The 12,178-nt window shown below is 47.9% G+C and overlaps 1 protein-coding gene across 1 annotated transcript in view; it reads right to left on the minus strand.

The window, feature by feature from the left end:
- The window catches only part of LOC148480513 (histamine H2 receptor-like), a 208,815-nt gene that overhangs the window by 15,147 nt on the left and 181,490 nt on the right, over positions 1-12,178 (minus strand). The window contains exon 3 of the mRNA XM_088454245.1: positions 8,887-9,063. Within this exon, the coding sequence (XP_088310371.1) occupies positions 8,887-9,063 (177 nt within the window). The remainder of the gene's footprint in view (positions 1-8,886; positions 9,064-12,178) is intronic.

Below are 12,178 nucleotides of genomic sequence, written 5' to 3' on the forward strand. Positions count from 1 at the left end.
GGCCGTTTCAGTGTTGATGAATAGGTCCCACAGTCTAATAGATAAAAAGTGTAGTAGATGTGGAAACAGAACCTGCATGAAATGTGGTAGGATTAATCACTTTGTCAAATGCTGTAAGATAATAAGTGCACACTGTAAAACAAGATAAGACTGATGAGTTTTTTGTGGACTCCATTGAACTTTGCAGTGCAGATAAGAAAGAATAGAGATTGTCATTTCCTTTAAGCTTGATACGGGTGCTCAGGTGAATTTAATCTCTCTTCAAGATTCAAGAGTGAAAGTTACAGGCTATACTGGTGAGAACAGTCCTGTAAAAGTTACCTGCCTTGTGACACTGAAATATAGAGGGAAACAGTTTAAAACATCTCTACTGGTTGTGGACAAAGAAGTGCAACCAATTTTATGATTTTGTACGCAATGCAGCTGCGAAAATGTGTATGCACCAATCAGCTCCTTTCTGTCATTTTTCAAACACGGCCTGCAAAAGTGACATTTATGAGCTGATTGGTTGTTACTTTATCTCTCCCTAAGGCTCAGTACAGTGGGCCTGATTCAGCAAGCAACGCAAAGGAGAGGACACACACACTTGGCCGATGTTCCTGTACTGCGCATGCAAATGCTTCTCACTGCGCGTGCGTGAACTAGCCAGTGCAATCAGGTAAGCGTACGCATACTACAGGCAGCATGCACGCAGACCCCTTCCGATATTAATTGACAGGAAGTGCCGTTTGTGGGTGGCGACGGGGGGTGGTTGTGCAAACGCAGGCGTGCCTGTGCATTGAGACGCCATTTTAGGGGCAGCCATAATTAAGCCAGTGTGGCGACAAACGCAGTGATGAGAGTCCGTGCACACAGGAAGTTGCCAAGATCCTGCGCGAGGTCTGGTCAACCGCTATTGTGCAAAAGTGGTTGATGGTTCTCGATGTTACCGATGTTACGCTATCTTGCCTGCTGAGAGTAAAGGGAGATGGGCGGCTTAATATGGGGATGGGCGTCTGCATCTTGTGCTGCTATCTCCGTGCGTATGCATTGATAAGCATATTCTCGCAGCCGATGGGCGCGTGCGTTCTCTCCTTTGCGTTCCTTGCTGAATCAGGCCCATAGACCCCAAAATCAGTTGACGGAATTTGTGGAAGAAAAATGGTTCAGTAAATTAGACGCATCTTCAGGCTGTTGGTATATGAACTGAGATAAAGGCCCTCATTCAGAGCCGTACGTTCTGAGCAGAGCGCATGCTCTGAATGAGGGCCGCCCTCCATAAAAATGGAGCGTCCTCCTGGACGCTCGTATAGCTGTGGGTCACCACCCACAGCCTATACGAGCGTGCATTTTGATGGCCGCGATGGTCGTGACAATCGCGACCATCAAAACTGCGAGCCGGAGCCTGCGGTTGAGGTTTTCAACCGCAAGGCCCGGAGTGATTTTGGCTCTATCAGAGCCAAAATCACTCCCACTGACATCACTAGTGATGTCAGTGGGCCGGCTTCTGACGGTAGGCGTTCCTTTGGGAACGCCCTGTCAGGGAGGCACGCCCCCGGCACGCCCACCAAAGGGGGCGTGCTGTCAATCAACATTGACAGCACGCCCCCTTTGATCAGACACAACGAGCGAAGGACTTTCCTTCACTCGTCGCGTCTGGCGCATGCGCACGACGGAGCTCCCTCCGTCGTGCGCATGCTCAGTGCACACCATCGACCCACTTGCGAGTGGACAGCCGCTTGCGAGTGGGTCTGAATCAGGGCCAAAGCCAGCTCAAAGCTGAGTACATTTACTACACCAGGATTCCGATACAGGTTCCTTCGACTACCATAAAAAATACTGTCTGCTCCAGAAGCACACCACATAAGAGTACACATGCCTTTTGAACATATGAGTTGATTCAGACCCGCTCGGTAGGATGCGATCGCTCGTAGCTGGCCGATATTTGCAATCTGCGCATGCATTGCAATGCGCGTGTGCGCGAACCACTGCGAAAGATGGGGAAGCGCTCGTTCGCCCAGCACAGACAGCCCAGCTGAATAAGTGATAGGAGAGGCCGTTTGTGGGTGGTCACAGGGGCAGGCCAGTAGAAACGGGGGGGGGGGGGGGGTACAGGCGTGCCTGAATGTTTCGACACTGTTTCAGAGGCGTGCATAATTAACAGGCAGCATCATAGTACACGTCACCTGGTTGAATTTCACACTGAAGTGATCGCAGTGCTTGCGGCAGGGTATAGTCTACCTCAAGCTCTGCAATCACATCCGATGGTACTCGATGTACCAATGGTTTCATGCACTTCCAGGAGATGACGTGCGCAAGTGGGCGTCTTATGAATGGCTGGTGGGCGTCTGCATACACTAAGTGATCGCACGCCAAGACATAGTGGGCGTGCTAATGCCTTGCCGTGCGATCGCCTGCCTTGCTGGACGTGCGCTGGATTTGCATACGCTGGGAGCGAGCAAACGCATGTAGCGAGCGGCTCTGAATGAGCTCCATATTCCAGGTTTTGAAAAAATGTTGGATGACATTATTATCTGGGGTTCTACAAAAGAAGAACATTATTCCAGATTGAGACAAGTGATGGAAAATGTATTCAAGATAAGTGAAGGCCACTTAGGAGAAGAAAAATGTAAGCGGAGGGCAAGAGACGTGATGTATTGGCCAAGAATGAACCAAGACACAGCACAGACGAAAGCTACATATGAATTACACATAGACCAAAGCAACAAGTCACGCCGCTGAGTCCTCATGCAGTGCCAGAGAGACTGTATGTAATGGGAAGATGGACATTGTCATGACTGATTATTACTCTACATGTGACTACTAGCAGAGCTGTAATCATTAGCATGAAGTCAGTCTTTGCAAGACATGGGGCGGGATTTACTAAAGGTGAAAAGGTGAAAATGCGGCGAAACCCACACAGTTTTCGGAGGTTTTACCACATTCCAGAAATGTACTTTGTGTCTTGTCCCGATGGGTAACACCACCTGAAGGCCACTTAGGAGAGGTATCCACCTGAAGGTGGGGTTACCCAATAGAAGCCTATGGGCTTCTTTACGGGACGCTCCCCCTTGGGAGGGATCCGATCGGATCCCTCTCATCACCCCCCCATGGCCCGCGGCCTTCTGCGCTTGTGCAGAAAGACGCCAGAGGTACTTCTGGGTGTTAAACAACATAATTCAGAGTACTGAATGACAACAGGTAAAACAAAAACAGTTTCATGATAGAAGAGCAGAAAGTCTGTCTAATGTTAGACCATAAGAAAGGCATTTGGATGCAGAATGGCACAGGGCATGGAACAGAAGAAGAAATGGGGTGGATTTAAGGGAATGGGTATGTAATACCAGCAGTCGGGATGTCTCCTGTCAAAACAGCGACATCCCGATCATCGGTATTCCAACAGGGGTCGTGTAAGTATACTATCTCTCCCCCCTTCTCCCCTACCCTCCCTTCTTGTAGCCTAACACTAACCCTCCCCACCCCCCAACCTAACCCTAACACTCCCCGTTAGTGCCTAAACCTAAGTCTCTCCCCTTTGTGCCTAAACCTAACCGCCCAGTGGTACCTGACCCTAACCCCCCCAGTGGTGCCTAACCCTACCCCCACTAGAGGTTCCTAACCCTAACCTCCCCCCCAAAACCTAACCTTGCTATGCTGCAAAAACCTAACAACCCCCCCACCCTACCCCCTCGCGGCTAACAGCTAAGATGCCCCCGGCTTACCTCGTTCTGGGGGTCTGTCTGTTTTCTAGCGTCGGGATTGAAATAGGCGTTGGTATTTTGAAGCTTATATTAAGTCCCGTGTCGGGGTTACTCCGTCGGAATTTAGACCGGTGGCATCTCGTCCGCTGGTCTGCTAACTACATTAAGAACTCAACCTAATTCTGAACTCAACCTAATTAAGAACTCTGTTAGAGCCGAAAGCACTCTGGGGCTTGCGGCAACGAGACCCTACCACAAGGGTCTCATCGCAAGTCCAATGGTCGCAATGGTCTTGACCATCGCGACCATCTTCCTGGCTGCTCGCTATAGCTGTGGGTGGTCACCCACAGCTATTAGAGCGGCCAGGAGGCTGCTCTGAAAAACAAGAAGGATGGCCCTGATTCAGAGCGAGCACTCTGTCATAGCATCCGGCTCTGAATCAGGGCCACAGTGTGTTATACAGTGTGGGTTGGATACATCAATAGTGAACTTACTGTGCAGCAGTGTCGGCAGATCGGGGTTGCTGATGCCATTCCATGTACTGCCAGCACTGCAGTACATGGAATGGCAGTGCTGCAGTGCTGGCAGTGTCCTCAGTAAAGGGTACCGGTGATGTCGGCAGTGCGGGGGTGCCAGCATTGTCTTTATTGCAGGTTTGCTGGCTGTGTTGGCAGTGCGGGAGTGCCAGCGGTGTCCTCATTGCAGGTTTGCTGACTGTGTCGGCAGCGCAGGGGTGTTCTCAATGCAGGGTGTCAGCGGTGTCCTCAGTGCAGGTTTGCTGACTGTGTCGGCATTGCAGGGGTGTTCTCAATGTAGGGTGCCAGTGGTGTCGGCAGAGCGGGGGTGCCAGCGGTGTCCTCAGTGCAGGTTTGCTGACTATCGGCAGTGCAGGTGTGCTGATGGTGTCCTCAGTGTGGGAGTGTTGGCAATGTCGGCAGTGTAGGGGTCACTGACAGTGTTCTCAGTATGTTGGGCAGCAGTGCAGGAGTGTCGGCAGTGGTGTGTCGGCAGCGGGGGATGCTGCCAGTGGGTGTGCCGGCTTAACGCTGATTGGCTGAGAGCCGTGACAGATGGCTCTCTCAGCCAATCAGCATTAAGCCCGCTCAAAACAAAACCTTGCGACTCGACAGAAGGGTCACAAGGTTTTCCCTCAGGTCAGGGATCGGGGACAGGCAGGGAGATCCGAGCTGAGCTCGGATCGCCCTGGATCCCCGAAATTAGGGTGGGTTCGGATCTCTGAGATCTGAACCCGCTCACCTCTGGGCTTGGTTCAGAGGTGGATGCATTACTGGTATTTGCGCAGTTGAGCGATTATTTGCTCTGAATCAGGCCCACTGTTATGATGTGAGGAGGGGAATGGCGGCATCAGGAGGCCCCAGACTGAGGGGTAAATTTACCGAGGGGTAAATTTACTAAAAATCGAGTCTGGGAGAGGTTTGTTTTTTTTTTCAACTCGATTAGCTTCACCAAAACTTGGGTCATATGAAGCTCCTAAGACTCTCAAATTTACCAAGAAGTGAGTTTAGCTGAGAGTGAGGTGTCCGATGGTGAAGCAGAATGAGATTTCTCCCCCGAGTAGCAGATTTTGCAGGACATGACTCACCAGTGATTGCAGTGTCTTCCCACGTGGGAACTGTCAGTAGCCAGAGCCAATCAGCGGCCGCTCTACAGTTTGTGGCCGCTGATTGGCTGGTGGGATGTGCAAACCCTGTGCAGTCCCGTCAGCTGTAATTCGCAAGGGATCTGTATGTGTGGCAACACACATAGAGATCCTGGGTCCGACTGGTTCGTGACTCGTTTTTTTTTTGTCAAAGTCCCGGGGATGCTACGGAGACCAGCGCCAGTATATAGGTGAGTATGCAATCTTTTTTGCAGGGCCAGTCATTAAGGATTCTACATGGGAGAAGAGGACAGAAACATCTGGTATAGGTAAGATTGTGTGAGTGTGTAAGTATGTGTGAGTGGGTAGGTGTATGCAATAAACTTTTACTTATCACGGTGTGTGTGTTTTGTCTTTATTTAACTATTTATTTTACAGTGGGGGTATAGGTGCCACCCATCTGCTGGCACTTGCAGTTCCACAAGTGCCAAAGGGCAGGCATGCTGGCACCTGTAGTCCCACTGTAAAATACAATAGTTTAATTCTATTCTTTACATTATTACCCCTGTACCCAACACTCGCCCCGCGCTACAGTCCAAGTTTCAGGGGGGGCCCCTCTTGGGGGGGTCCCCTCCTCCCCTGAGATCCCCGGCTTGGCCTGACCGGTTTGGGCTGATAATGCTTTGGCCCTGGAGCCCCGGTGAAAAGGTCTCCGAGCTGTGGCATTACAGGCTGGCCGTTTTGGGTCCGGGGCTGGTTTTAAATCTAGGGGGTACCCTACGCAATTTTTTCCCCCCTATATTTAAAACCAGGACTGCAGTCTCGTGTTGGTTTCTAAATTACGGTGGAACCCTACACATTTTGTTCCCCGTAATTTTATAAACCAGGACTGGCTGGCAAGTCCAGGGCTGGTTAGGCTTTTGCGGGGGGATCCTATGTCATTTTTTTTCTGATATTTAAAAAATGTTTTATATATTAACAGGCAGAAACATATATGGATCACAGTGATCTGTGTATGTTTCTGCCAAACTCGCAGATCACAGGCAGGTGTATTTGTTTCAAGAGTTTTTACAGGGGAGTTTTCCCATCTCATGAGAGTTTAGAAACTCTCTGCTTGGTAAATTCCCGAATCCCATCTTCACTAGTGAAAAGGTTCTCGAGTTTTGCCAATGGTGAATTGAAGAGAGTTTGCTTAATCTCCTGTATATTCCCGTAGTAAAGGAGATCACTCTCCCGAGTTTGACATTAGTAAATTTGAGAGGGGGAAAAAATGGCCAAACTCTCCAGAGTTTGCAAACTCTCCCAAACTCTCACCGTAGTAAATATACCCCTGAGAGCCAAAAGGGTCAATTTAATTAGGGATGAGTTTGGGATGAGATTGTTAGTCACAAGAGATAGCAGGACCATACAGAAGACTGTTAGTGACAAGAGATAACAGGACCATACAGAAGACTGCTAGTGACAAGAGACAGAAGGACCATATGGAAGGCTGTTAGTGACAACTGAGATAACAGAACCATATAGAAGGTTGTCAGTGACAAGAGATAGCAGGACCATATGGAAGGCTGTTAGGGACAATTGAGATGGTAGGCCCATATAGAAGGCTGTCAGTGACAAGAGATAGCAGGACCATATAGAAGACTGTTAGTGACAAGAGATAGCAGGACCCTATGAAAACGTTAGTGACAACTGTGATAACAGAACCATATAGAAGGCTGTTAGTGACAACTGAGATAGTAGGACCATATAGAAGGCTGTTAGTGGCAACTGCGATAGTAGGCCCATATAGAAGGCTGTTAGTGACAAGAGATAGCAGGGCCGTATGGAAGGCTGTTAGTGACAACTGCGATAGTAGGCCCATATAGAAGGCTGTTAGTGATAAAAAATAGTAGGACCATATGGAAGGCTGTTAGTGACAAAAGATAGTAGGACCATATAGAAGGCTGTTAGTGACAAAATATAGTAGGACCATATGGAAGGCTGTTAGTGACAACTGAGATAGTAGGCCCATATAGAAGGCTGCCAGTAACAAGACAAAGCAGGACCATACAGAAGACTGTTAGTGACAAGAAATAGCAGGACCATATGGAAGGCTGTTAGTGACAACTGAGATAGCAGGACCATACAGAAGCCTGTTAGTGATAACTGAGATAGCAGGACCATATAAAATCTGTTAGTGACAACTGAGATAACAGGACCATATAGAACGCTTTTGGTGGTCCTAAGAAAAGTGCTGGAGTTTCTTAATAAATGTCAAATGGCTATTTGCCCTTTTCATTAATGGTGGAAAAATTATAGCAAGCGTTTTCCCACAGCTGACCTCGACCACCCTGAGCCACCCAATTCCCGAGTGAAGTGGGCGATACGGGCAGCCAATGATGGGAATTGAGCTGAATTGCAATTACTTTACAATATGAATGGTCATGACTTCATGCCACCCTGCACCTATGCCCCGCAACACCACCTGCTGTCCCAGAGGGGACAGCCAGTAAGTCGGTAACCATGCTCTACATACACGTCCCACATAATTGAACCCATTATTGAGCTTTTTATATAAATTCACCCAGTGAAAATTGACATGTCTTCTTTATCAGCTAGCAGAACCCAACTTACACTTAACTGAATTGACCCCATGTAGTGGAAGGAGCAGGGTCTCCCCAGCAGCACAGAGTATAGCAGGAGATGAAGGATGTGTCAGTGAGGACAGGACTTCATGTGACATGATGTGAGGAGGGGAATGGAGGCAGCAGGAAGCCACAGACTGAGAGTTATATAGTCGTAGGAGCAGGAAAGAGTATAGCAGGAGATGAGTGATATATAAGTGAGGACAGGGCTTCATGTGACAGGGACAGTGGCATGATGTGAGGAGGGGAATGCAGTCAGCAGAAAGCCACAGACTGAGAGTTATATAGTGGGAGGAGCAGGGTCCCCCAGCAGCACAGAGCATATCATGAGAAGAGGGATGTGTAAGTAAGGGCTATATGTGACAGGGGCAAAGTTATGAGGAGGGCAATGGAAACAGCAGAAAGTCACAGACTGTGATTAATATAGTGGAATGAACAGAATCTCGAGCAGCACCGAGTTTGTCAGGAGATGAGTGATGTGTTAGTGGGGACAGGGCTGCATGTGACAGGGTCAGTGACATGATGTGAGGAAACAGGAAGCCAAAGACTGAGCGTTATATAGTGGAAGGAGCAGGGTCATCCATCAGCACAGAGTATATCAGGAGATGAGCGATATGTCAGTGAGAACAGGTCTGTATGTGATAGGGGCAGTGACATGATGTGAGGGGAGGGGAATGGAGGCAACAGGAAGCCATAGACTGATAGTTATATAGTGGAAGGAGCAGGGTCCTCCAACAGCACAGAGTACTATATATTAGGCGATAAGTGATGTGTCAGTGAGGACAATGCTGCCATACTGAGACTCCGGCCATACTGATACATGGGGTGTAAACTGCAAATCTATATGAAATTCATACATCCAACATCAAATTTTGGCAGGTCTAAAATAATCTGATGATAACCCATCTATGTACACCTCATATTTTGGTAATAGAAAACAATCTGTCATTTCTTTAAAGAAATCATTGTAACTGGCACTCGCCTGTGACGTGACATCCTCTTAGAGTAGTGGTAGGGAGTGACCACCGAGCAGTATCTGTCCAGGCTGATAAAGCACAGGGTGACAATGGACGCCGTGCAGAACAGTACATCAAAGGAGATCCAGACCTTGCAGAACTGTTTTCCAAACAGCCACATTCCCGTGACTTCGTAGATTATGCTGCAAAACAAAACATCAGTTCCTATGCATCATAATATCCTAATCGTACATCAATGACTGACATAACCTTTTAGGTGATCAATAGCGCAAATACAAAATAAACATTTCAAAATGTCGAGATATCAAGTGAAAGAGACATGTAGCCATATCCTGTGAAGTCCTAAGTCCTACTGAATTAGGCACCTAGAATGTCCGTGGTGAGATAACAAAAATACTATGAAGATGACATATTCTCAGACCTGATTTGCTGTATTTGATAATTTGCTGCCTTAGGCTTCTCACCCCCCCCCCCACTCTCTCACCATTTTTGCATCAGTATATTACAGCATGTTCCTAACTTGCAGCATATCCAATTTGTACACAAGAAACACAAGAATGTAACCTGCAATTTCAATGATATATTGGTTATGAATTAAAAATGTAACAGGGTCAGACTGGCCTATAGGGGTACAGGGGAAATCTCCAGTGGACATCATTGCCTGAGGACCCACCCACTCCTCTTGGGATCAAGGACCTCATTCAGAGCCGGTCGCACAGAGCGTGCGGTCGGTCTGAATGAGGGGAGGACGTCTTGAATTTTCAAGACGTCCTCCTTTGCGGTGGTAAGGCTGTGGGTTATCACCCACAGCCTTACGACCGCCTAAGGTGATGGTCGCGATGGTCAAGACCATCGCGACCATCGGGGCTTACGACGAGAGCCTAGGGTAGGGTCTCCCTTGTCGTAAGCCCCGGAGAGCTTTCGGCTCTGTCTGAGCCGGAAGCTCTCCACTGACATCACTAGTGATGTCAGTGGGGCCGCCCCCAAACAGTAGGCGTTCCCATGGGAACGCCCCTGTTTGGGCTGCCACCCCCCCGGCCCGCCTTCAAAACGGGGCGAGCTGTCAATCAACATCGACAGCTCGCCCCCTTTGGATCGAGACCCACTACGACCGGCGCTGTCGGTCGTAGTGGGTCTCACGCATGCGCACGACGGCGCCGGCGCCGTCGTGCGCATGCTCTGTGGGGGGCCATCGACCCGGTCCGAGCGCATCGGCGCTAACGACCGGGTCTGAATGATCCCCCAAGTTCCAGACTATGCATTCGAATTATACAGTGTTACTCTATTAGAGGGTCATTTACCTGATGGAGAAGAACAATGGATGCACATGGGTTCGCTCCTATAGAAACTATAAGAAGATTCTCCCTTCTGCTAATGAAAGTGGGCAGTCATAGCACAGTCCTGTCCCCTCCTCTTATTGGCTGTGGGATTTAGCAAATAGGGAACACGCCTCCTGCCAGTGACTGGAATGTACCTCTGCATTCATTCATTAACTTACAAATAACTCCTCCCAGTGGTAAAAGGCTCAGATAGTTTTCATTTAAGAGAATTATTTTTGCAATGAAATGTATTTCCCCTTTGCTAGCCCTAATGCAGTTCTCACTGAGTTTTAGACACAGGCCAGTCAGTACTGGGGTCACCTATCACATGTACAGTGTATTAATGTGGTATATATTGACAGGAACACCAGCATATACTGTATGTTACATTATACTGCATTCCCAAGACTATGGTGTACCCACTACAGTACATTGTTGTTATCAATGTGGTTCATTATCATGCATGCACCATCAGTGTTTACTATATATATTTATAAAAGGGCCCGGACCACGCACTCTCTAATGGTTAGACAAGCCTCTGTGGTGGCTGGACTCACTTCCTCTGGCAACTGACCACACCCCTTAACGGTGGCGGCTCCAGAATTGGGGATGCAGTGCAATCCAAAATTCAGATAGTGGAGACACACCAACTGCCACCCCAAACCCTGCCAAACATCGCCGGCCGAGACTCACTGGCAGTTGGTGTAGCTCCCCTATTTGAATTTTGACCTGCGCTGTAGCCCCGCCTCTGAAGCCGTCACTGCCCCTTAAGCATGGGCCCCTACCACTGCCTTCCCCTGGAGAGCCCTTCATGACCCAGTCTGACACTGGAAATCAATGTGAAGTTGTGACATCTGGCAGTCTCCTGCCCTTCCAATTGTGTTGCCTTAGGCCTGTGCCTCTGTGGACTTTTCACAGAACCAGGCCTCAACCAGGCCCCTTTAAGTCCCAGGTCACTTTAAGAGGCAATAGGAGAATTAGCAACGTAACGTATGTAGCCTTTTATTTATTTTCATTAAAGGGGGAAGGGGTTGAGCTTCTTTCTCGAAATCCTTATTCCCTGACAGTGGGAAGATCTTATAAAGCTTTCTACGAGTATCTATGATTAACCAAACACTAGAAGAATCCAGGTTGCTCGTCCCATAAAGGTGAACAGGTCAAGTTTGCTGCCTATTAAAACAGACCGAGCCACTTGGTCCAGATAATATGATACTCCGTTACTGTGATAAGACAATGGCAGTGCATGCGGCCAGATCGCAGTGATCAGTTACATTTCATTCTCAATAATGACAGGCATTCAATAGTTTCTGCTCAGGGTCCAAACAGGGTTTTCAGACAATTTGAGCCAATGTGTTCTAAAATGCCCAGTTGGATGTCCAAACCCAGGGGTTGTACAGACAACACTCAGTGGTGTCAATCCAATTAGGTGCGACTTTGCAAAGGCACGTTTGTTTTGTGACTGACAAACATCGGACAAATGGTCAATGCCGAGAAATGCGAGATCCAATTAGAAATGCCTATTTGTGCTCCTGGTGGCGAGAGTGTGCAAATTTTCTATAGCATGGAACTTGGGATAAGGGCGTGAAAAAGTGGGGAAACCATCCTTGACCCCTAGAAAAGTGACAACTTTGTTAGCAGAAATCTTACGGAAGGTTGTTAGTGGCACAAGGAAAGTACTGGAAGTTTTTATACAATGTCAAATGGCTGATTTGAGCTTTTAAAAAAAAATGATAAGAAGAAAATTTTTCTCATTTAAATCTCAAACAAATTAAAAACAAAATGTGAAAAAAGTCGAAAAAAGGTGATTTTGACGTAATTCTGGGCCACTATAATTTTATTTCTAAAAGAATGATAAAAAGCAATTATTTTTCATTTAAAAAAATACTAGGGTGCCCTTTTTTAACACCCAAAAAAGACATGTAATTACTGGGCCAATGCAGTCCAGGGCACTACACACTAAAACAAACACGCTGCTGGC

Source organism: Taudactylus pleione, unplaced genomic scaffold (assembly GCF_031769625.1).
Source record: "Taudactylus pleione unplaced genomic scaffold, aTauple2 ptg000611l, whole genome shotgun sequence".
NCBI classification, from domain to species: domain Eukaryota; kingdom Metazoa; phylum Chordata; class Amphibia; order Anura; family Myobatrachidae; genus Taudactylus; species Taudactylus pleione.